The 26370-nt window shown below is 42.6% G+C and overlaps 1 protein-coding gene across 30 annotated transcripts in view; it reads right to left on the reverse strand.

Annotated features, from left to right (window-relative positions):
- The window catches only part of PNPLA4 (patatin like phospholipase domain containing 4), a 134034-nt gene that overhangs the window by 107327 nt on the left and 337 nt on the right, over window positions 1-26370 (reverse strand). For 11 of the 30 annotated variants that reach the window (XR_011536088.1, XR_011536087.1, XR_011536084.1 and 8 more), the window contains exons 1-6: window positions 25854-26157; window positions 24926-25118; window positions 20657-20751; window positions 20361-20496; window positions 9567-9632; window positions 265-417 (exon numbers count right to left, since the gene is read on the reverse strand). Coding sequence is in view for 13 of the 30 variants with exons in the window: in XM_070605441.1 (XP_070461542.1) it covers window positions 265-417; window positions 9567-9632; window positions 20361-20496; window positions 20657-20751; window positions 24926-25118; window positions 25854-25918 (708 nt within the window). In the remaining 17 variants the exon portion in view is untranslated. Of the gene's footprint in view, window positions 1-264; window positions 418-9566; window positions 9633-20360; window positions 20497-20656; window positions 20752-24925; window positions 25119-25853; window positions 26178-26244; window positions 26356-26370 lie in introns of those variants that run through there. The other 19 variants (XR_011536094.1, XR_011536098.1, XR_011536100.1 and 16 more) reach the window with 5 other exon arrangements.

A 26370-nucleotide genomic window follows, 5' to 3' on the forward strand; every position in this document is an offset into this window, starting at 1 on the left:
TTTATTAACCTGAAAAAGAAATGAAGAAACAGAAAACATTTCACAAATAGACAGTTAATCAATAGTAGAAGGATTGCACACTCCCAGTCTATAGGTGCCCAGATCCATATGCATGATGACATATGTTGTAAAGTACTAAAACACATACACTGAGAAGATTCAACCTGTACATAAAATTATCGATGAGCTTCCAAAGTTTTGGAAGCATGTAGAAAATTTTAGAAGATTAAGACACTTCAAATATCAGTGAACGTAATTACTCACCATTATATCCTGATTGGCGATAGTAACATACAGATCCAGCTGCCCTTTGTCCTGCGGGGAGATGTCCAATCGTCCACTGAAGGGTGAGATGGTCACTGTCCGGCCTACAGGCAGGATGGGAAGGCTATTGGTGAGGCCTCCATCCACCCACTTCTGTGGAAAGAAACACCCCTTGTCAGCACGTGTCAACGACATACTTCCCACGTGAAGAGAATGAGCATGGATTTCTCAACAGCACTCTTTCCTTCTAACACAATCCAGGCCTTGGATATGCTCTTAAATTACTATTTATGAGGACTAATTTGATTGGGGATTTGTTTTGGAAGCAAATCAATTTTTGTACACATATCATGTACCCATATAAGAGCTTGACAGAATCAAGAAACTCTTCAATTGTTTAAAAGCTTTAACTTGGGGCCAGCCCGGTGGCGCAGCAGTTAAGTGCGCATGTTCCACTTCTGGGTGGCCCAGGGTTCGCTGGTTCAGATCCCGGATGTGGACATGGCACCACTTGGCACGCCATGCTGTGGTAGGCGTCCCACATATAAAGTAGAGGAAGACGGGCACAGATGTTAGCTCAGGGCCAGGCTTCCTCAGCAAAAAGAGGAGGATTGGCAGATGTTAGCTTAGAGCTAAGCTTCCTTGGAAAAAATAAATAAATAAATAAAATAATGAAAGCTTTAACTAGATTATTTTACATAAGATGTACCTAAATTTTTACTGATGACAGTGCACTTGTACAAAGATGTGTAATTACGTTGGGATTTGTTATCTAATCAAAGTGGAAAGCCAAGTTTACTGTTGACACTGAACAAAGCATCCACCACCACAGGACATTCCATTTTTGTTATAAGAACCAGAAATTGGCATTTTATGCAGCAAACTTAAAAATAAATTGACCAACCAGAAATCTTTCTATTTCCAAAGTGGCTCCTGAGATCCATGCCCAAAGGAGAGGGATGGAGAGAGCAGATTGGAGAAGCTTCTAGAAGCTTCTGCTGACCTGTATGCTGAGGAAGGACTGAAGAAGCACAAACACAATATTCCTTATGCTATTTCAAGGCAAAAGAGTCTCAATCCCTCCTTGAACTGACATATTAACATAATGAGCTCTAACAATAAACAAACACACATGATGTATCTGTCATTGGAAATATCCTTCAGTTGATAAGCATAGACAAAAGAGAAAAAGTCTGGCAATGGCTGAGCACCCCACAGACAGGAATCTTTAGTGGAGAAGTCTGTACACTGAGTTTCACCTGAACATTTGTTTAAAATGTAATGTAGAAAAAACAAAACTGAGCTGTGGAGCACAAAAGTGGAGTGAGGAGGGAGAAACGGGTTAGGATAAAATGTCCTTAACTTAGTTAAGACAATTCATTCATTTTTTTCTAAGGGGTCTTTTTTTTTTTAATCTCTCTTACTTGTTTTTATTTCTAAAGCTGGTGACCAAAGGATCAGACAACATTGTTTACAATACCCTTGGCCAGACACCAACTCCCTCAAAGGGAACAAAAGTAAATAAATAAAAAGTGAAAATTTCTTTTGAGGGAATTACATTTTGGTGGAGGAGAAAACATAACTAGATTGGATTAAAATAGAACCAAGCTGGATAATTTGCATATTGTCATTATTTTTGAAAGAACAAACACACATTATTATATAATCATATTATGTGTACTATATGGACACATACATAGTCATGTGTTTGTGTATATGTATATGAGTATATATGCTTATATATGGCTATATAAACACAGTTTAAAAGGGGAGGTTTGCAGTAAGAAGGCCCTAAAATACCTGGTTCTGTGCCTTATCGTCCCAGGGCTTTTTTTTCCAATTGCTTTGGGTATGGATAACAATTTCTGTAACCGGTTAATATCTAGAGAAGAAAAGACACCTTCCGAAATTATCTTTCATATTCTCAACAGACTATCTCACCAATGACGTAAAAATTCATTTAGGTTTCATCAAGGGAAACTAAGAATATGTACCATGTGTCATATAACTTTAAGTAAGAGCCCATCTGACTTATTCAACTTAAGGAAAAGAAGGGCAATCTGGCTCATTAAATTGCAAAGTGTTCTCATTTACCATGGGGTTAATGACTGCTGTTTCAGAGAATTGAAAATCCTTTTTCCAAATTTTGTTCGCTCTTGTTAGTTTATTCTGATTGGATAAATGACTACGGAAAACATACAGCTTATCAAATGAGTTGATTAAATTTGCAATGTTACTAGCACCTCTGTAACCATAACCCCACCTGCTCAGATATTCTAAACGCAGTGAGTGCATCTTATTCCTGATTTATGCTCTCATGAGCTGCATCGCTCCCAAACAACCACACATGCATTCAGGGATGCTGATTCTAGCAAAATTTCTGGAAACAACAGCAGCAGCAAACATTCTTCAACCTCCAAATTAAAATGAAAACATTTTACATCTTGTGTGCTACTGAAAGTGTAAAATTCTGTATCTTAAAGACTGTCCATGAATTCTCTGGCTGTTTGCCACATGTTCCTGCAAGTCCTGCCCACATTCGACCTCGTGGGTAACATTCCCTAAGCTGGCAGCTACTGCCATGAGCTTCTATGATTCCAAAATCTTCCTCAAGAGAAACAACTCTGCTGGTTCTTCCCAGGACGGTTCTGCCTGGAGTTTGTTAGTTTTCTGCACATGGCACCATAATCCTCAAAGGAATGGGAAGGCCAAACACAGAACAAATTCCTGAGCAGTATGTGTTGCAAAAACAAACTTGCTGCTGGCCCTACAGTACTGTCACTTGTCCTAATACCCTTTCTTCCAACCTCTGACCATATTCCAAGCATGCTCCACATTAAAGTCAACTGCCTGCGGCCAAAGAGCTATGAATAAACAAGTGTTCAACAGAAAATCAAATCGCATGCCCCATGGTGGGGTGGGGGCCTACTGGGACTCTTCTCTAAGGGTTACAGCGCTGAAAGCCAGAAGTAATGGAATCACTTCTAACGGGACAGCGGCACCTTTACTCCCAAACAGGCCAGGCTATTCATCTGTCCGTACTGGTCAAATTTTGCCCTACAAGCTGACGTGTTATGGGACATGTGAAGAACATCCACTGAGGTTTATAAATTCAAACAACTCCTGTCATATAATTTAAGGGGAAACTTGAAAAACAACCTGATGAGGTATTCTCTACTGAAAGAGCCTAGTTATTCATTAGGCAAGAACTTCCACAGCATCCAGTGTGTGCCTGGATATGTGTCAGACACTGGCATGTTTGTGACAGAACCCCAATATAGGGCTAAATTTCCTTCAGGTGTACTGTGCTCAAAAAACAAGTGAATAAAAAATGCTTTGTTGGGAGAATGAATGAGATGTTGATATCTACAATTATTATAAATACCATGGCACAGGGCGTAATGGTTTATAAAACAACTTCTTATGTGTCATTTAATTGACCTTTATAGGAATATTGCTAGTATATTGTTTCCTCATTTTACAGAAAAGGCCATTGAGGCTTGCAGGCTTACTTGCTCTAGGTCAGGGGTTGCCAAACTATGGCTCACCATCTGCTTCTATGAATAAAGTTCTATTGGCACACAGCCATACCCTTTCATTTACGTATTTATTGCCTGTGGCTGCTTTCCCACCGCAACAGCACAGTTGAGTAGTGTGTCTGTTGACAGAGACTGTATTTCCCACAATGCTAAAAGTATTTACTATCTGATACTTTACAGAAAATATTTGCCAACCCCTGCTGTGGAGTATGCAGGCAAGAGGAGTGGAGCTGGTCTATTTACTTCAGTTCAGTGTTGTTTCTCATACACTGTAAAATACTGCAATGCGTGATGGAGGTAGGGCAAATCAGAATTGTTTTCTTCAGGGTCAGGGACAAGTGGGCCAGGGGAAGTAAATGTGCTTTGAAAAATAATTTTGTAGTTGCAAAGATATCTTCTTTGCTTTCATGCTATAGAGAACAAATAGTCATGTCCAACAGAACGTTCTTTGTTAGTGATTCTCAAAATAGAGGAGAGAGAAAGAGAGAAAAGGAGATACCTAGCCCCAGGACATAGGTCAGAATCTCCCATTTGGGGTGAGGAAACACAGGAGGGGAGGAGAGACATATGAGATTTTTTCATCAAAGGGAGACAGGTTAAAATAAAATTTTGAAAAAGAAGTTGAGAAACCCTGCCATACTGACTTCCACTAATGATTCTTGGTACATTGCTGTCTTTCTTAATTTTTGGATTTCTGAAGATTACTCAAAAACAGTGACTCTAGGTATCCAATTTTGAGAAACCTCTAAAGAAATATTTAGAGATGACATTCTATAAACGCTATGTAGTAAATATTACCTGGAAGACTAACCTATTTTTTCAAAACTGAAAAAGACAAGGCAAAAAAAAGTTTAAAAAGCTGCTGAAAAATAATGATTTTCTATTTCAGAGTAACTGTAAATTGATAACCAGATTTCCATCAAGTTCAATCCAGCTGGCAGCCAGGCCAGCTGTCACTGTTTGCTATGATGGAGACTGGGCTACACATCCATGTGAAATGTCTAATTCATGAAGAAACAGAAGCCTAAGGACCACAGAAATAATTTTATATAAATACATGGTAATGAAGAGTATTCCACAATTTTGTTTCACACAGATAAGTCAATAATGACAGGATTAATAATCCATCACCCACGCAAAAGGCTCGATGGACTAGAGTAATATAATGATAAACTTTCTCTATATAATACAGAGTCAAAATATTACTTGAATTCTAACTCAGACCAAAAAAAAAAAAAACCTACAGCTTTTCTTGTGATCTTCATATATCAGTTCTAGAGATTATCTCATTCTGTTATTCTGATATTGTAGTCAATACTGCTTCTATCAGTTAAAAAAAACCCCAACAGGGGCTGGCCCCGTGGCCGAGTGGTTAAGTTCGCGCGCTCCGCTGCAGGCGGCCCAGTGTTTCGTTGGTTCGAATCCTGGGCGCGGACATGGCACTGCTCATCAAACCACGCTGAGGCAGCGTCCCACATGCCACAACTAGAAGGACTCACAACGAAGAATATACAACTATGTACTGGGGGGCTTTGGGGAGAAAAAGGAAAAAATAAAATCTTAAAAAAAAAAACAAAAAAACCCCCAACAACTTATTAGTTAGGAATTCCTCTTAAAATTCCTCATTCTTGTTCCAAACTGATGACAAGCACCTGTGAAAATGTGGCCTGACAGTATGCTTAGCTTATTTGATCACTGGAAGGAGGCCATATGCACTGAAAGAAAATTCATTAGACAAAAATATAAGACTGAACTTCCATTTATTTCTGTTCATTTATTCAACTGTTAATGAAGATTTAATATTAGCAGGGTGCTAAACATGGCCTTATAAGATGAAGCCAGGAAAGCTACAAAAACTTTTAAAAAATTTTAGGAAAATGAAGCAGTTTTCAAAGATGTCACAACACTTTAAATAACTGGGAGACAGCTTAGGAAGGAATCATACTGTTATTTGCTGTGGTTTAAGTTAACCTTAAGCCTTATGAAAGTATGAAACATTTAAGTGATTAATAATAAAAGATATTTTAAAAATAAAAATATTAGGTTCACAAATAAATGTGAGTACGATCCAGGCTGTTCGATACCTAGGCGGACACAAGGAGATCTGTGTACTGAGTAAGGGTGGCAGGGTGGAGCTGGACTCACCCTGTCTCAGCCGGGCCACACGGCCACCAGGCACTCCTCAGCCTCCCACGGCACCCCAGGGCACATGCAAGGAATGCCAGCTCCCTCTGTACCTCCTGCCGCGTGACCTCCAGCGCTGCAGAAAAACACCCAAAGCCAACGAACAAAACAAAACCGGAGCTCCGCGAAAACACTAAAACCTAGGAGAGGTGTTTTCAGCATGACGGCAAGTTTGTGTAATTTAAATTGTATGAAAAGCTCACACCCACAGTAAGCAGTGCATTTAAAACAAAGTTCACATTTCCCTGAAAACGGAAAGAGTCTAGAAAATAACTTGGCCTAGAAAGCCTATTAAAGTGTGGGAGGGGATCAGGCTGATAGAGAGTCAGTAATAAGCAGAGAACGACACAGGCAAATGGTGGTTTTGTGGCTGCATAACTGAAGCTAGGTCTCGGAGCGCCCTGTCAATCACTGTGTGCATGGGGCTGCCCTTCTTCGCCTTCCTTCAACAACCAGGAAAATCGACTGCTTTCAGGAGACATTAGGTTCCATCCAACAACTAAGTCTGATGCGTCTACTATGCACAGATACGAGTAATCAGCAAGACCTTGTCAACCTGCCCAAGGTCAAGGGACTCAGGGTGATGGCCTCCATCTTTCTCACAGCTCTGGGCACTGTATTCCCTGCTGTTGATTGTGGCTGTCCTTCTATGCTCATGTCCAAGTATTCAATCATATAATGGGAAATTCAACTGAGGACATCTGACCCATTAACCATTCCTAGTTTGCAGGCCACACACCCAAGAAGTAGGGGTGGGGACAGATGGAAATAAAATGAGGGAGATACTTTTGAAAGGAATGAACAAGGCAAGGCAGGGCAAGAGGTACAGCAGAGATACAAACATTAGAGAGCATCCTGGGAAAGTCGCCCCCTTACTAGCTAGGTGACCTCAGTGAAATAGATGAACATCTCCGCATCTCAATTTCCTCATCTGCAAAATACAGGTAACAATCCCTACAACAGATAGGAGAGGATTCTGATAGAAAACAATAACAACAGAAGTTTTACTTCTTTTTCTGCAAAAAGGAATATGGACAGTGGATTGGTAAGCCACCCCCCCCCAAGCCCCCACCAAATCATTCAGGGCCCACATCTTTCTAGCTCATAATTTGGCCATCATCAGGGTGTGATTTGTGATCTCATGAGCCACAATGGCTGCTGGGGCTCAAGTCATCACCTCTAAGTTCTGGGCAGCAAGAAGGAAAGAAAGGCATATAACCTCCCTTCCTGTAAATCCCACAGTAATTCGGTGTATATTTCATTGGCCAGCACTTAAATGGCTGGCCACACCTAGCTACAAGGGAAGCAGGGAAATGTGGCCTTTTAACTATACAGCACTAGATCCAGCTAAAAATTGGGGTTCTGTTACTAAGGAAGGAAAGGAAAGTATATGTTGGAAGAAAACTAGGAGCTTCGACCACCTGCACCTCTTTCATAATATAGTTATTAGTATTTAAACAAGGGAAATGTTTGGCATAGTCTTAGAGCATACGGGGCTCCTGGGACTCAGCTCTGTTCTAATCTTGACTCCAGCCTCCCTTTCCCCACATCCCACCTCTTACTATCACTTCAGATTCCACCTACATTCCACCTTCTCGGTCACTACCTCTTAATTATGGATTACATCAGCAATTCTGACAACTCGACTTCTGAACTCCCTTTTCACGATAACATATAATCTCATGAAATTAGCTTTTTTTTTTTACCATTTAGCCATTTCTGTCATTATGGTATATTATAAAGCAATAATTTGAAGTAAAATCACTACATTTCAGATCATTATAAAATTAAAGTTCATAACATAAGGTTGATTTGATGGTATCTTTATTCAAAATTAATGTGTAAAAATAAATGTTGACTTTCACTCATACAGTAAGAGGGAAAATGCTACTTACTTTACAATAATTATGTAAAATGCAATGCCTCTCAAATAAATTTTTAAATGACAACATAGATCATGATCCTTGGGAACTAAAGATCTGTTAGCTCTGAGAGACAGTATCAAAAATAAGAAAAAACCCTGCTTTCCAGGGGCTGATGTTTAAATTATTTTATGTTGCTCTTAAAAAAAAACCAATGTATATTTTCTTTCTATCTGGTCACAAAGAGGGTTTTAGCCTACTGTACGTGAGCACATCACTGTGAACAATATATTGTATACATATGGCTAACAGACAGAGTTCAGACTGGACATAACAGTCACTCGCAGACTTTCCATCTCCGTCGTCTACACGGCCGCGCCAGTTGCTTACCCTCTCTTTACCTCACCCTCCTCAACTGTCCTTTTAGACATCATCCTGGGGCAGACCAGTTTGGGCCCAGAATCACACGGGAAACACAGAAGACTGGAAAGACCAGGAAAGCTCAAAGAAAGAAAATCGCAAGGACTGACAAGATCAGAACCCAGACAGGTCCCCCATCATATTAGGTGAGGGATGCAAAAACCAATTCCTTGCTTGTGAGACCATCGAGTCTTTGAGCACAGGCACAGTGCTGGACCCTCAAAGTGAATGAATGCATGAATGACAGATATGAAACCCTTCTCATGTACTCATTTATGAATAAATACATATTATATATATAAACAACAAATGGCATTTATTCATCCATGAATATGTGTCTGATCTTGGGTATGTGCTAAACAGAGACTGTATTTGATTATAACATGCACATCTCTGATATGTATTAAATAGAGATTGTATTTGATCATACAAAGCATATCTCGGGCATGTGTTAGATAGTATATTTGATTATAAAATGCACATCTCTGGTATGTGTTAAATAGAGATTGTATTTGATCATAGAAAGCAGGCATGTGTTAGATACTGTATCTGATTATAAAATGCACATCTCTGGTATGTATTAAAGTGCGTGCAGGTGTGGGGGAGTGGCTAGAGTAGGTGGTGAACATTTCGTACAAACATGGTGAGAAGGCAGACGGGAGCTGGCTGAAATGTCCTTGGGCAGCACTGAGAGCAGACTGCAGGTGGACGCTCGCCTCTAAACGTCTCGGGGGGGAAAAAGCTGGCTTCCGGCCTGGAGGGCCAGCCCCAAGTGAGGGAAGCTCTCCTGGAATGAAGGCTGTTTCCCCTCCTCCTTGACAAACATCCTGGTGAGAGGAGGACCTGGGAGGGGGCTTGTGGCGCAGCAGGGTGTCTGACATAGGATGGGATGAAGTCTCGGGCTCTGTTTGGGAGGGTAGGTGTGAGGCACCCTGATCCTTTCCTTCTCCCACTCTGACAGTGCGGTTCCGTTTCTAGCTGTTTATGGAGGGGCTGTGAATAGGACTTTATCAGGAAAAAAAAAGTCTTTTACTCTTTTTTTTAAAAAAGTAAAGGGTTTAGACGGGATGAAAAAAGGAGCCTCCCAGTCAATCATTGTCAACTGCAAGACCTTGCCAATAAGGTACCACGGCCCCATACTTGATTTTTTTTCTGTTGAGCAGAAACAAAACTACATATGAAAAGAAAATTACATAAACTGATTAGGAGCCACCAGAATAATTATAAAATCGGCTCTTTCAAAGGAAACATATTGAACCGGGAACTCCTGGTAATTCTTCAGTGAGAGCCACATTACCTGCCCTCTGTATTCCACTGGATTCAGTCCCGCGTAAATAGGCACGAAGCTGCTGGCTAAGAGAACCTAGACAGATAAGAGAAAGACACAGTCAGGAGCATGGGCATTAACGCTCGCACGACAGATTTGATACAGTATTTACTGTAAAATTTTAAATTTTTTAAAAAAATTAAAAAATCTACTCTGAAAAATTAAGTAAGTTCCATATATTTCAAGTGCACTATGGGACACACTTAAACAGAAGATAACATTTCAATATCTGAAAAGACCCTAGAGAGATGTGTACAACGCAATGTTCTCTGACTCAGTGGACTTCACCTGAGTGAAATCGGCATTTCAATCATAGACAACCAAGGTGTTATGAAATTAAAGCCCAGGTAAGTCTACATTCTGGAGTATGTACAGGGTGCAAATAAATTATTTACAATGTTCTATCATACACTGCAAAAATGGTTTTAAAGTTGTGCTCGTATTTTCCCGAGGAACAAACTCCTCTGGTTATTACAGAGGAGATTAGCCTGCAGCTCAGGGATGTTCGAATTTATGTCACCAGGATGTCACCAAGGGAGCAACACATTTTATGTGCTAGCGACATGGTCTGGATATACAACGAGACAGTGGCAGGGAGAGACACCAATTATACTTCATCTTCCATTTAAAAAGTCAAAAAAGATTGCTGTTTAAAATATGACCATTTCTTCCAACAGAAGAAGTCGGGGTCCGGGAGCTTTTCTGACATGCCCATGTTTTGTTCTGCAGTGGAGTTTCCAAATCCCTAGTCTTTATTTGGAAAGAGACAGCATTAGATACTGAATGTTTAAGCTATACTCTTTCAACCGAGAAGCAAAGACTCCATGGTTGGTTGTTGTCAAAGATTGCATGAGATTTCCTTTTTTTGGCATATATTATTCAGAAATGGACTGTGGCCCAAAAACTGATTTGTAAATCATCCATTTAGAATTATTTAAAACTAAGAGGGCATCTTCCCCAAAGAAGCTATTTCATAGATATGATTTCTGAGGTCAGCTCTCAAAGGCCAATTTGTTATGAATTGTGACTAAATGATAGAGCCAGTCACCAGCATAACATGATTTCTACAGGAAAAATCCTCTCAGGTTGCCACTGGACACAGCTGGAACCCATTTATTTCTGCGCCATGTCCCTGGGACTTGGCACAGCTTTCTCACGCGGTGCTTCCTCCTCTACCACGTCTCCTGGCTCCTCACGGCCAAAAAGCCCGCTGCAGGGAGGGGTCTGCATCTCCTTCACGGAGCTGATACCCAACACATCCCTGCTGGCGGCTCTCCCTTCCCCGAGGTAGGAGTGAGGACCTCCTGTGCTTCCCCCCACTCTCAACAGTGGGAGAAACAAGGACTCCTCCATGTTGTGGGTGGCATGTTGGGTGCATGGGAGAGGTCCTGACTGTAACAGCTCCCACAGTAACGGGCTCCTGACGGGTGGCCCAGAAGCATCTGGGGCGTCAGATTTGGGTAGTGGCAAATTCATTGGTGTAAGGGCACAACAGGGGGACTCCAGCAGGAAAGAAGCAAGGAAGTGACAGGTGTTACATGTGCCTGTTGTGCCAGGCTGGTGCTAAGTACCAGAACCAGGTACATAATTTGTGGGCCCAGAATGAAATGAAAACACAGGTATTAAGAATTGCAAGATGTCGACAGTGCGGCATTAAACCAAGGCACAATGACACCCTTGCACAAGAGTCTTCAGAAGAAAAGTCAAACAGACATGCCACTAGCAAGGCATTCATCTCAAAATCTCAGAGGTCAATGCGCAGCATGACAGAAGAGTATGCCGTTACGTTAACCATGCCCGTTCCACAACAGGCAAAGCAGGAGTGAGCATCACCTGATCTCGGGTGATCCGTGGAAGATCACTTAAATCGGTGGGCAGACAGGGGGGAACCAAGCACATTCAGGCCCAACCTTCCCAGCCCTCGGGGAGCGGTGACGTCAGCAGTTGGGTTTTTTTCAGACAAAGGCTGTTTACAGTTATGGTGTCTGAGTGCACTGGAACTAAATTTGGCCCTATCATCAATTGGCTACTCCTTTAAAAAACACAATTACAGACTCTAGGTATGTTTTGCAAGCACAATGCAGCTATTTAATGAAGTTATTCGGCAAACTGCGACATTGCACCGTAGCAATAACTGGAACAATTTGTGGATAGTGCACATATCAGGAAATTACAGTACTTAGAGGTCTTTAAAGAACCAAAGAGGCTCTATAAATACAACGATTTATTTCACTATGCTGCACAGACATATGTGCCCTGCGGGGGGGAAAAAATCACTACCCTTACAGCAGAATTATGTGGCTTTTTTTCCCCCTGTGTCAAAGTATAATGTGAAGTTCACAAGTTAATGTTTAGAACTCTTTTGAGGTGTTTGGATGAAAAATGCTATCCAATTACTTTGCTACAGATAATAACAGTAAGAATCCTCCTAAATGATATGAAGAGTGCAATGAACTGGAAAATACCTGTCACTCCTCCAAATCAATGTATTTGTTCTGTCATAGCCTCTCTCCCTTTATATGGGCTGGTGATCTGTATATCAAACTACATTTAGTGGGAAAATTTGCTTTTGATAGTTAAGAACTAAGCGGCTTTTCTTACTTGGACTCAGCGTATTGCCATTTTATTACAAGCAAATAGGATCTTCTAAGGAAGGAGACAAAGGCTGACATTCTAAGGCCACTTAATAAAATATTATGCCTAACCATGTGCTTTTACTGTGTCTGACCTCATTGTTTTCCCAGTAAAACTTCTCTCACCAATAAATCTCAATACATCTAGAGCAGTGGTTCTCAACCAGGGGGTCTTAGCCCCCTGGGGACATTTAGCAATATCTGGAGACAGTTTTGTTTCACACTCTGTGTGGGGGTGGTCCTACTGGCATCTATTGAGTAGAGGCCAGGGGTGCTTCTAAACATCCCACAATGTGCAGGACAGCCACCACCACAAAGAAGTATCGGATCCCAAGTGTCACGAGCACCATGGTTTGGAGCACTGAGACAGAAATCAGGGACCTCCCATTCAGACTCCATCACTGGGCCCAGCACCTTAAGCCTTACATGTAGCTTAAACCATTGATTTGGTTTTTGTTTCATTCTTACTAAATATACAATGATCAAAAGAAAAGTCAGTGACTTCCTGCAGCAACCGTATAAAACATTGCCAAGTGCATATTCAATACACGTTCTGACTGCTCTTTGCATTTTACATTTTATAGAAAAGGGGTGTTTACAAAATTATGTGGCCGGGCTTCCTTAGAGAATAAATTCTCAACAAGTTTCATTTATGCCTAGAGTTTACTGTGGAGTTTAATGAGAATCTGGCTGTTTATTCAGAACCTGCTGGTGTAGTTGAAATTCAAAGACAGATTCAAATTTATCTTCCCAAGTCTTCCCAAGATAATGACCAATCTTAAATTCAGTCCTTATTTCACCTTCCCATGGCTAAATGTGAGATCTTGCTGTAAGAGTATTCTCGCTAAGTGCAAGGAAATTTAGGACATCATAGCAATGGAGACAGGGTGGCTCTTCCCAAGAGGGACAAGGTTCTGCAGGAAAGCTTTCCTTGGTACACATATCAAAGAGCATTCATGTATGACAAAAGACCATTTCAGATCATATATGTGCATCAGTCTTAAACACAAAGAATTCAATGATTTGTACTAATTCAGACAAGTGGTGGAACACCACCACTCTGCAGCATAGTTAATTTCAAAATCAGTTCTGGTCAGCTGTGGAGGTGACATGACTTTCTTTTAAACAAAGGATTTACCTCCCTAATTATGCTTTCCTGAAGGCTACTATTAAAATGTGCTTGGATTTCCTGATTGCATGTTTCGTTCTGAAGAAACATAGCCCAGAATAAAATCTGGCACTTGAAATGAATGAGTTGATTTGCAAAATGTATACATTTGGACATTCAGGGGATAATGTGTAGAGAGGCCCAGAAGTAAACGAATCGTGAAGCACCCATGATAAACATGAAGAGTTGGCAGCGATGAGACTCAGGAGAGCAAGGACCCCTGAAGGTTAGCAGGTGTCCTTGGTAAGTACCCAAGAGTTGACGAAGCCCTTTTGCACATATTATTTCACTTGATCTTCGTAGCAGTTTGTGGGGTAGTTGGGACAGTGTGGATTCTATCTTACGGATGAAGAAACTAAGGTACTGACAAGTTGAGACTTGCCAAGGATCCCACAGTTCGTCAGCACAAGGCCTGGGCTTTTCCATCCCCAAAGTACCATCTGCCTTCGCAGAAACTATCTCACGTTGGCATTGATCTGTTCAAAGCAACTGGCCTGCAGGCATAAATGATCAGTGGATTTGATCCTCCGTGGGGACATTTTTACGTGTGCCCCCTTACCCCCAAAAAGGGTGTGGCATCCAAAATGAATCTCTGTTGATGGGAAATAAAGGTGAGCTGTTTGGAGGAGGGAGTCTCCTGGGGCTCTGGTTTAACTATATAAAGGGCTCTCCCCTCTGTAGGTCATCTCATAGCTGGTGGCAGCCGACATCACATATGTTTCCCTATCTCGGCACAGTCACTATTGGGGAGGAGGGGAGTGGTTGGCACAGATAAATTCTGGACAAATACCTGAAGATCACGTCTGTCTTATAATGGTATATAAAGAATGGAAAAAACTGAGGTTCTTAGTCCACTCAGGCTGCTATAACAAAATACCATAAACTGGGTGACTTAAAAAACAATAGTCATTTATTTCTCACAGTTCTGGAGACTGGGAAGTTGAAGATCAAGGTGCCTGCATATTTGGTGTCTGGTAATAGTCTGATTCCTGGTTCATAGACAGTGGTCTTCTCACTGTGTCCTCACATGGCGGAAGGGCCAGGGAGCTCCCCGCGGTCTCCTATAAGGGCACTGATCTCATTCCTGAAGGCTGCACCCTCATGACCCAAGCACCTCCCAAAGGCCACACCTCCTAATACCACCGCAATGGGGGTTAGGATTTTAACATGAATTTTGGGGTGACACAAACATTCAGACCATAGCATTCAACCTCTGCTCCCCAAGATCCATGTCCTTGTTGCATGCAAAATACATTCATTCCATCCCAATAGCCAAAAAAGTCTTAACTTGTTCCAGCATCAACTCAAAAATTTAAAGTCCAAAGTCTCATGTAAATATCACCACGGTCAGATAGGGGTGAGCCTCAAGGTGCCATTCATCCTGAGATAAAGTGCTCTCCAGGTGTGAACCTGTGAAATCAATCATGTTATGTGCTTCCCACTACAACGGCGGGACGGGCATAGGATGGACATTCCCATTCCAAAAGAGAGAAATAGGAAAGAAAAAAGGGCAACAGGTCCTCTGCAACCCAATGGGGCAAATTCCATCAGACCCTAAGGTTGGAGAACAATCCTCCTAGGCTTGAGGCTTTGCCCTCCAGGCCCCTGGGGCAGGGGTCCTGCCCCTGCAGCTTTGCAGGGCAGCCCTGCCCCTACAGCAGCTCTGTGGCTGGTTCCCGCTCCACGGCAGTTCTCTACAGTGGCCCCAGCTCTGCACAGCTCTGTGACTGGGTCTCATGCCAGAAGCTTCCCAGAGTTGGTACCACCTCATGCCGATTGCTCTACAATCTGGGGTCTCAGTGGTAGCCTCGCCCCCGTGGCTCTGCCAGCATTGCCCTAGTGGGGGTGTCTACAGGTCTTTCTTCCACTATCTTGGACAATGGTCCTGCTTCTGTTCTGAAGACTGATTAATCTCCTCATCAGATGGTTGTTTTGTGTCCATGTCCCATCCCCCGCTCCACCCGGCCTTTCTGTTCTGTTCTGAAGAAGCTCTCTCATTCTTTTCAACAAGGATAGGCTGAGAATGTTCCACATCTTCAGTTCTGCTTCACTTTTGATGAACAATCCCATGTTGAAGTCATTTCTCTCCTCTTGCATTTTACTGTAAGCAGTCAAGAGAAACCAGGTCGTTCCTTCAACACTTTGCTTAGAAATTGCCTCATCAAATATCCAGGTTCATTGCTCACAAGTTCTACCTTCCACAGAAGACTAGGGCTTGAAGACAATTCAGCCAGTTCTTTGCCACTTTATAACAAGGATGGCCTTTCCTCCGTTGTCCAATAACATTTCCTCATTTTCGTTTGAGACCTTATCAGAATGGCCTTTACCATCCATATTTCTACCCACATTCTGCTCACAACCACTTAGCAATCTCCAGGAAGATGGAGGCTGTTTCTCCAGCTCTCCTCTTTTCTTTCTGAGGACTCACCAGAATCATCTTTAAAGGTCTGTTCACGGCAATGCAGGCTTTCTCTAGTATGCATCTCAAAACTTCCAGCCTCAGCCCACTACCCAGTTCCAAAGCCTCTTCCACTCTTCCGGGTATTTGTGACAGAAGCAGCCCCACTTCTCAGTACCAATTTCCTGTCTTATTCCTTTGGGTTATAACAAAATACTATAAACTGGGTGGCCTATAAACAATAGACATTTACGTCTCACAGTTCTGGAGGCTCAGAATTCCAAGATTAAGGCACTGGTAGATTCAGTGCCCGGTGAGAACTCGCTTCTCACTGTGTCTTCACGTGGAAGAAGGAGTAAGGGAGCTCCCTGGTGTCTCTTGTATAAGGACACTAATCTCATTCATGAGGGCTCTGCCCTCGTGACCTAATCACCTTCTAAAGGTTCTACTTCCTAATACCATCACATCGGGGATTAGGATTTCAACATTTGAATCTTGCGGGCACACAAATATTCAGCCCATAGCACTGAGTTAAATCACCATGGACACAAGATTCAGAATACTATGGAAATCTAATCCCAAATAAAATGAATCTTTGGACCACACCATTGGTCAACAGAGGTTCTCAGAAAATAATCAACTATCATTGTACCTATCAAATGAAAGGACAATTTTTTCATTCACTAAAAACAATTTAAGTATGAATCATCACACTAATGCAAATTTTTAAAAAAGAAGGCCAGTGGTGAAGAGGTGTAAAACCAATGACTTCAGGTGGCAAAACTTGGTAGTATTCCATTTCCTGAGATGTTATAGATGTAGGTTAGCACATTGTTCATGAACAAAGATGGGGAAAAAGGATTTAAAGAAGAAAATTTGTAGGAAAGGGTGAATCCTACTCAGTCTGCAGAAAAGGAAGTTGTGATTGAACACACAGTTTCATGACAGACTCAAATGGGGTGATGACCAACAATGTGTGTGGCTTATTATCTTAATCATTCATTATTTATTACATATTGGCTGTATTCAACATGCATTTAGGGCTTTACTGTTTAAAACACACTTTTACATGCTCACGGTTGAGAAAACTGGGCTCAAACATAATTACAGCCACGTACTGCATAACAACGATTCAGTCAACAATAGACTACATAAATGGCAGTGGGCCCATAACATTAGTACCATACAGCCTAGGTGTGTAGTAGGCTATACCATCTAGGTTTGTGTAAGTACTCTCTATGATGTTCACACAATGACAAAATCTCCTAACAATGCAGCTCTCAGAACATATCCTTGTCATTAAGCAACACAAGACTGTAGTCCGTGAGGACACTGTCAGGAAATGACTGACCTAGAGATGAACACTGGGAGATGTACACAAAACAAGTAATAATCCAAGAGAGCATTTCAAAAGGACTTAAAGTACACACACACACGTAAGCTACAGGTTTCTAGCTGGATTTTCAGGCACCTAGACACCCTACCTGTAACACAAGGTAGCAGTCAGCCAACGGATAATGAAGACCCTGGCATTTTTTAAAAATCTAACTATTATGCAAAAGAATAAATGAGTTGATAAAAATCACCAATATTTAGTCCTCTCCCACATTCCTTACTGGCTACCAATTGCTATTTGGCATACTCTACCTCTGGTTTCTCTTTCTCTCATCTAGAGAATTTCCAGATAGTTGAAAGTAAACCCAGGGCTGTGTGATCAGAGCCAGGTATGTAAAGCTCCCAGAGACTCGAGTTCCACATTGCAGGCCCACTTCTACTCGGCTTGGGGAACCCCCCGTCTCTACCGGAGGGAAGTGGAAGGACGGGCAGGCAGCTTTCTTCTCTCCCTCCCCACCGACCAGATGGTCAGAACGACCACCGCACACGATACCACCCCAGACAATGTTCTCCCACTGGCCTCTTCTTTCATCAGAACACATAAGCTTGATAACGTCACTACCCAGAAGGGGGATTTCTTTCGTTTTCCCTCCACGCCTTTTCCTTTTCCCTGGTCTAGTTCTCACCCAGTTTTACTCCTTTGAACTAAATGTTTCATGAGTATTCCAGGCAGATATTTCAGACATTTTAACAGCCACCATCTGCTATCAACCAACTATCTATCTTTCCTTTTTTCGTTCTGTAAAAGGTTAGAGAATTCTACTAAACATTTAAAATGCTTTCTGTATAACCTAGGAAAGATGCAATTATTCTCCTTACGAGGTATTACACATTTGTGTCAACTATTTCTCTTCTGTTCAGTGAGCTCAAGTAATTACACCAATCTCTGAATAGTTATTATCAAAAACAAAGCAAATTGAAAAAAATCATGTTTACTACTGCAACAGTTTGCTATTGCTGCTACAACAAATTACCACAAACTTAGAGGCTTAAAACAACATAGATTGATGACCATGTGGTCTAGAGGTCAGCATCTGGCACGGGTCTCACCAGGGCAAACGGGGGTGCTGGCAGGGCTGCCTTCCTTTTGGGAGGTGCTGGAGGAGAATCCATTTCCTGCTCATTCAGACATTGGCAGGATTCAGTTCCATCCAGCTGTAGGACTGTGTGCCCTCTGCCTTGCTAGCTGTCAGAGGGGAGCAGTCCTTGGCTCCTAGAAGCCTCCATGCTCTCCTCACAGGAGAGCTCTACATCTCAGAACCAGCAACGGTGCATGGAATCCGGGAAAGGTCTTCACTTTTAAGGACTCCCATGCTTAGCGTCGGTCCACTCAGATGATCCAGGATCATCTTTCCAAGACCCTTACCTAAATCTGATCTCTAAAATTCCTTTTACCATGTAAGGGAGCATAGCCATAGGTGCTGGGGATTTGGGTGTGGACAATTTGGGGGCCGTTTTCAGCTGACCACATTTCCACATAAAAGGAACTGAGAGGAGGGTAATGTTATCCAGCCTGCGGTGTAATCAAGCATAATGTTAGAGACCCGGACTGTAGTCCCAGCTGGGCCACTAACCAGCTAAATTATTTTGTCCAGGTTATCGAGTGTGTGGGATCCAGATTCTTTGTTCTTTTGTTTTAATAGATGCCACCTGACTTCATTTAATTATTCTTTGTATTCATTGATTGAACGAATATTGATGGGGTTGGCATTGTGCCAGGTGCTGGCACTAAAGCAGTGGACAAAACAGAGTAATCTCTGCCCCCTTGGTGCTTACGTTCTAGTGAAGGAGAGCAGACAACAAAAACTAAATAAATTAAAGCAGTAAAATACAGAGTATGCTGAACAGGAGGGGAGCGAGGAAACACCAGGGGCTCCAACGCTGCAGATGGAGTAGCTAAGGGCAGACTCAATGAGAAGGTACTGCTGTGGGGAGAATTCCCCTCTTGTTTAAGGACACGATGAAAGGTAGTCTTGTTCCCATACAAACCAGAAGGGGTATTCCATCCCATCGCGAGCCTTATGTATCTATATTGGGAATTGACAATTTGTAACAATTCAGGCATGGACTGACCACCTTCTCCCTTCATATTTTGCAAGTCTACATAAGATTATAGAAAAATGCCTTTTTCTAACACACACTATTAATTTATAAGTGAGAGACTGGCGTAATCAGTACACTGAGTAAAAATATTCTAATCTCTTAAGTCACAAAGTAATTTTACTTGTCAGTTCAACATTTCATTAGGTATTTCAAATTATATCATTCAAATGTGAAATTTGAACAGTAAGATTCACTAGTAAAAATCAATGCATTTATCATCTCATTCAGGTGGAACTTTTACCACTCATTTTCAACCCACCACCGTCTGCTGTATCCAAACATGCATTCTCCACATTACGTGAAGCTCGCAATGATTTCTACACAAGGAAAAAGAAAGAAAAAATTGTCTGGCTTTTCTAAGAAAAGCACAGCCTTCCCAATTTACAAATCTGTCATGTATTACCTTAGAAAGCGCATTGTTATATGCGAGTGATTCTGCTCAAGTATTTCCCAGGGATAATGAATTCTCAACCAACCAACTTTCAAATGTGTTTGGATAGAAAGGCCTCAAAACAAAATGGAAGAAATGAAATGGAACATGAGATTGAAAAGTTAAGAGAGCTGGGTTCCAGAGTCGGTTCCCACTGGCAATCAGTACCACTTGGGCATGCCACAGGAAATCTTTCTATCTGTCTCTTCTGTTAAAAAAACAATAAAAGGGCAGTGGTCACACCTGTCCTACCTGATTTCCAGCAGGATTGTGGAAGGACTGAATAAGATGGCATGTGTACAAAGTCTTACATGAACCGCAAAGTGTTAGCTCCATAAGTTTAAGGAAGTGTTACTGCCACTAAACCGCATCAGTGACCTGCTTCACAGATCAGCACGAACATCACAAGAAAAACACTGAGCAAGCACGGGAGGCCTCTGGAGCTGCGTGGCTTGGGGTGGCCTTGGAGGGATGCTGGTTGATCCATTCAGCAAACAGTTTACTGAGCACTTATCATCTTGATAAGTGCTTGATACGAAACACCAGATCAAAGGAACGTGGTGATGCTCGTTGCTTGTGAGAAGTATTTAAATCAGCATGAGCTGACTCCTTCAAAAGTGAAATGCGGCCGTGTTACCTTAATGAGGTCTTCCCTGGAGGAAAAACTTGAGACTAAGTAATTTTCTCTGGTCTTGGTGTTGGTGATGGATACGTGCAGTCGGTTGTGGGCCAGCTCGTGAGCGTTGTGGGGGAGAATCGACTCCATTCCACCTCTAAAGAAGAAAAAGTGACCCGTATTATTCACCTTTAATTATTGAACACCTTGTAAATATTTTAGAAGAGAGAACGCTGAGCTGAGTTTGCCACAGTTTATATAGAGTCTCCTCAGCATGCTGTCTTCACGTGCTTTGGGGGAATGTACAATATACGTACCTCAATCGGGCCATGAAATCATAGCCGGGTGTTACTGCCCCGAAAGACTGTCTTCGGACTTCTTCAGCAAACTTGTAGGTGAATTCATTACATTCCTGAAACAGAAAATGAATAGGTGACCCTATGTTTTGTCAAAAAAATTTCATTCTGGTTCCAGAACTCTGTGCTGATCACACAAGCCACCTGGACTCTAAAAACCCAAGGCCAGACTTTGGATGCCACACTCCACAGGTGCAGGAATCCCCACCTGGCCTGGTCCTCAGCCACCACTCCTGGTCCCCAGGCAAGCTATGTGTTCTTCCAATTCCACTCTCATTTTTGCTTTTAAAATCCCTTCAAATGGCATTGCCCACATTTGGAAAATCCTTGAAGGCTCCGTTCTAATTCTAATTTAGCATATTCTTCTACAGATTTCTTCAATTAACCTCTTCTCCCACCCCAATGCTGTGCCCTCAGAAACATTTCAATCGCAGCTCTGCAACAGTGCTGATTAGTAATGACGACACCAACGTTAGAGAAAGGAGTCATAATGACCACTGTTTGCAAGCACTGCATCAGTCTCTGGAGATCAGTCTTGGGCACAAGTATTTCGTAAAAGTCCCCCAGGCAGGTCTAATGGACAGCCAGGGCTGGGATCCACTGATGAGGCCCCTGTCAGCTCATCTTCACATAACGCCGCAAGAAGGGTGTGATCACCCACTTGACAGGTAAGAAAACTGAGGCTTGGAGAGATTAAGAGTCTTTCCCAATATCTCATCAAAAATCAGTGTCAGAGGCAGGATTTGAACCCAGGTCTGTCTTTCATTTATTAATGAATTCATTCAGCAACCTCCCAGCACCAGGCCCTGGGCTGGGCACTAGGACTTGGCCAAGAATGAGATACGAAGAGCTCCTGCCCTCATGGGGCTTAGGAGTGCCTCAATGAGTAGATCACAGAGAGCTAGGAGAGCATCCATGTGAGAGGCAGAATCAAGCCCCACCTTCCCCCAAACACACCAACATTCCAGTGCCTAGAACCCATGAATACGTTCCCTACATGACAAAAGGGACTTTGCAGGTATGATCAAGTCAAGGATTTTGAGAAGGGGAGATGATCCTGGATTATCCAGGGCCCCATGTGATCACGGGGGTACCTATAAGTGAAAAAGGGAGGCGGGAGCGTGGAGTCAGAGAGAATGTGAAGATGCTGTGGGGGTCAGAATAGGCCACCCCAAAATGTATCCCTTTGGCTTGATTATTTTTAAGGACAAAAGACTCTAAAAGAAACTTTGACCTGTCCCTTAACTGCCTAAAAGAATTTAAGATAGAAGACCTGTTCCAGGAAGGAGCTAACACCATAGATAACTATAGTATAACATAAACTAGGTGTGGTAGACAGGGAGGAACCTAGCAAGGGCTTTTTAATCAAAGTCCTCTCCACTCTCATTGTCTTCGCAAGGCATGATCCACATTTGTTTGCCAGACATTTGCTTTTCCGTCTCCATGTAAATTGCCTTCCTCCCCTTTGAAGTCCCAAACCAATACCCCCAACACCCTCCTTTTGTCTTTGCTGAAGATGTTTAAGGTGGTGGGTTCCACCATTTTGGTGAGTTACTCAGTTTTCCTGGGTCTCTCCCATGTATTCATGCTATTAAACTTTGTTTGATTTTCTCCTGTTATTCTGTCTCATGTGAATTTAATTTTTAGATCAGCCCAAGGACCTAGAGGGTAGAGGACTAGTTCTTCCTCCTTAGAATGCTATAGTTAGGCCTTTAAAGATGGAGGAAGGTGCCATGAGCCAGGGAATGCAGGCAGCCTCTAGAATCTGGAAAAGGCAAGGAAACTGATTCTCCCCGAGAGCCTCCAGAGGGAGCATGGACGTGCTGACACTTTGATTTTAGTCACTGAGAACTTCTCAGTACCCCAGAATTGTAAGAGAATAAATGTGCGTTGTGTGAAGCCACTAAGTTTATGGTCATTTATTGCAGAAGCAACGAGAAATAATACTGAGTCAACCTCCAACTTCAGGGGTCACAAAGGATTTGCTCCAACATGACATCTGGGCTGAGACCTACAATATGAACAGGAGTTGGACAGGAGATGGAGGTGGAAGATGATGACAGGCAAAGACAACAGCGAGGACTACCCAGAGAGGAGCACAGACTGGAAAGGCATCATCAGCAAGCCATGAGAGCGCTCAGTCACACAGCCCATGAGGCAGGCTGAGAAATCCCGACCCCATCCTAAATCAGCAAGGAGCCCCCGGGGTGTGGGAGGGGGAAGTGCGGGGGTGAGCATCAGACATTTGCTTGGGTAAACTCAGTCTAAGTGCTGTCGGGTGGGTGGTTTGTAGGCCACAGGAGTGGAGGCAGGAAGGAAGCCACTGTAGGCTTCTAGGTGACAGAAGGGGGTCGCCCCCCAAATATGTGCTCTTTCTCCTAAGCTAGACTGCCCACTGAGCTTCTTTTCTTGTATTAATTTTAGTTACACACACACACACACCTCTGACCAGACTGGAAACTTATTAAGGAATGGCCTTACTCATCTTTGAGCTCCCAACTCTGTGTAGCCATGCCCTGCTAATTGTGAGGGCTGAGGAAAGGCCCGCAGCACTGAGCTCGGAACATGTCAATGTCTAAATTCACCCACCACCTAAAATACACCCGGCGTCAGGTGCTCCTCTTAATTATACATGCATAAGCTCAGAACTAGATTAATTACTCCCATATTTGTCACAACACCACAAAGTTCGAGAAACTTACACCATGAGCGAGAACTGAGCTAACGGGGATTCAAGTAGGTAGAAAATAGTTTGCTAGAAAGACTCAAAATGATCCTACGAGTGGTATATTTCAAATGCTACAAAGAAATAACCTCAAGTCAAATGGCTGAAAATTTATTTCAAAAAAGGAGAAATGTGGATGTCCTAGGTAAATACAGAGAATCATTTTCCATCTTCCAATGTGAGCACCCAATAGACTTACCCTCTCCAGTTTATTGAAAAAATAAATAAGAATGGGTAATCTGACTTGAAAATATGGTGATTTCAAGTGTAAATTCAAGTAAACCATTCAATGTCTGAACACCACAGTTTTCAGTTAAGTGGCTGTATTATAGTATTTCCAAATCACATTAATTCTAAATCACACTTAATACATTTCTACGTCTGCTGAGGATTCGAAACCAAGTCTACTCAACTCCAAAGTTCAGGATTTGCTCCCACCTAAGGGAAAGACTGCACCAAACAGGAGTCAACGGCCCCTTAGTAGCTCCTGCTTCTGAAAGGAAACAAACTTCTGAGAAGGAGCTAGCTTGCAACTCAAACACAGGATTCTGCTAGTTTGGGGGGAGTTTTCACACTGTTTTATAGTTTCCCTGATTTCCAGTTCTCACGCTGTACAAGCTCTAAAGTTTTTAATCACTTTTCTAGTTCCTTATGAAGCAACCACACAGACTGGAAGAAAAGAGGAGTGGATTTTTGAATAACTGGGCTCAAACCCAGTTTCTCTTCCATAAGCAGATTTGAGAACGAGATTTTGGATGGTTAAAATTTTGCAGTTTTGAAATTTTAAATGTGACAAATTCACTCTTGGGAATGAATGCGTTAATCATTATTTGATTATTGTTCAAAGACACTAGAGTACTAGAGTATGTAAGTAATTAACAAATATATTTTCCACCTACAGGAGCCAGCTCTCACAGTCAGCAAATGCATGATCACTGTCTAGAAGCAGAAAACAGATTTTTAAAACATAAATTGCATTAAATAAAATACTTAATGAAGGCTTATTTTTATTATATCTGGATAAACTGGAATTCAGGGTTTCTTGCTATGAGAATGAAAAACAAATTCTAATATCATTCTACTTGATAGAAATTATGGGCCCACATTTTAATGTATACACCTATTTGTAAATAGGAGCGAGCAAAGAGTCATTGGCCACATGTTCAAGGCCTTGAAAAGAGGCCTTGTGTTCTTGTCATGATCAGATAAGGAAGAAATATCCTTCGCTTGAGAGAAACAGAGCTGGAATCATAAGACTAAATAAACTCTCAAGAGTAAAATAAGGCATTTTATTTCTTTGTCTCCTGTCACCAAAAATAATCTTCTTTTCCAAAGCCAGAGCACAGATCCCTAATGATTAAATTTTAAAAGAAAAGCATTCACCTTTTCTGTTTCCCAGGCAAAGGACTATTTCTCTGCAGTTAACTTAGTAGAGCTAACATTCATCTTTGCTGTTTGATCTTAATTTCTCGATGAGGAACACAGCCTAGTTACTACTTAATTACCTCTATTTTTTCTGGTGCTGTTAGCAGGACAGAAGCAACCAAGGATCCCGCAGAGGCGCCGGCAAAGGCCTTGACATCCTTCAGGAGCTTTTTGCCATGCCTGCATAGTGCAGATGCTGCCCCCAAGTGGTAAATGCCCAGAAATCCACACGCTGCAAACGACAAGTTGATGTGCTTCATTCTAGCTGCAAAACTGGCCATACAAAAACCCAAAAATGCTGTAAGTTGGTATAATGTATTCCACATGCTGTGTAGTCTTATCATCATTCCAAGCCTGTCTTCTAATAGATAATTCTCTGTTCTAAGCACAGTATTTTCAATTAAAGTCTAATTAAACACCCAAACCTTTCAAGGAAACTTTTTTCCCTCTCTCACCTTGACTCAATATAGTTTTATTAACTAAAAAAAGTGACATTCCATATATATATATAGATTATGCAATGTATTATTTAATTACTGGACAAAAGAAAAGATGGATAAATTCTATTCGGCAAGGCATTTGGTCTTTTTTCTTGTCCTTTTGAAACCTTTGGGGGGTGGGCTACTATTGTGGAAAGGTGAAATCATTACAGACTGTAGCAAATTCCAAATGAAGGACACCTTTGCTCCTTGCAAGTGCATCAGTACATTTCAAACAGAAGTGCTCGCCTCCACCCCACATTTCCATTGCGAGCATCCAGAATTTTTTAAAAAACTGATGCCCACAATTATTCAATAATGCAATAAGCAATTACCCAACAATGCAATATATTATATAGCCAAGTTTCTCAACACAAACTGAGGTCATGACTGGCAAGGGCAATTGAAGGCTTAAGGAAACGTTATCCGCACCACTTGATGTTTGCAACAAATATATAACGTTTGCCCAAGCCTCAGTGGGCAGGATTTCACCACGTGGATGAATTCCTGGCCCCTCAACGCTGCTCACTTGGACGCCCTCAGGGCTTCCCCGAGTCTCCGGGACCCCGATTCCGAGACCTTCAGATTAAGCATAGACCCCAGCTTCGACTCTAGGAACCTAAAGCCATTGTTTGATGCACGAAGCCGGGCCCTGCGCGGGAGGAAGCTGAGCCCCTGCAGCCGAGCCCCGGTTTTGGTTTAATTTCTGCAGATCGGAGGGAGGGGCGAGGTCGGGCGCTTAGTGCCCAAGTAGCGGGCCCAGCCCGCGCAGGCCCGGTGCCCGCCCGCGGCCTGGCGGCGGCAGGGTACGAGTCACTGCCCCACCAGCCCCGGGAGGTCCCGCCCCGAGGGCGGCCTCGGGGGGCCGAAACCCACCGCCCGCCCGCCCGGCGCTCCGCCCGCCCGGCGCTCTGCCCTACCAAAGCAGGCCTGAGGCACTTCCGTGTTGAACGCCCTCCCCCTCGCCCACTTAACCGGAAGGCGGGACCGGGCTGTCACTCAACACGGCCCCACCTATCAGGGCCAGACCACGCCCATTCGCCGGG

This window comes from Equus przewalskii, chromosome X (genome assembly GCF_037783145.1).
Source record: "Equus przewalskii isolate Varuska chromosome X, EquPr2, whole genome shotgun sequence".
Lineage (NCBI taxonomy): Eukaryota > Metazoa > Chordata > Mammalia > Perissodactyla > Equidae > Equus > Equus przewalskii.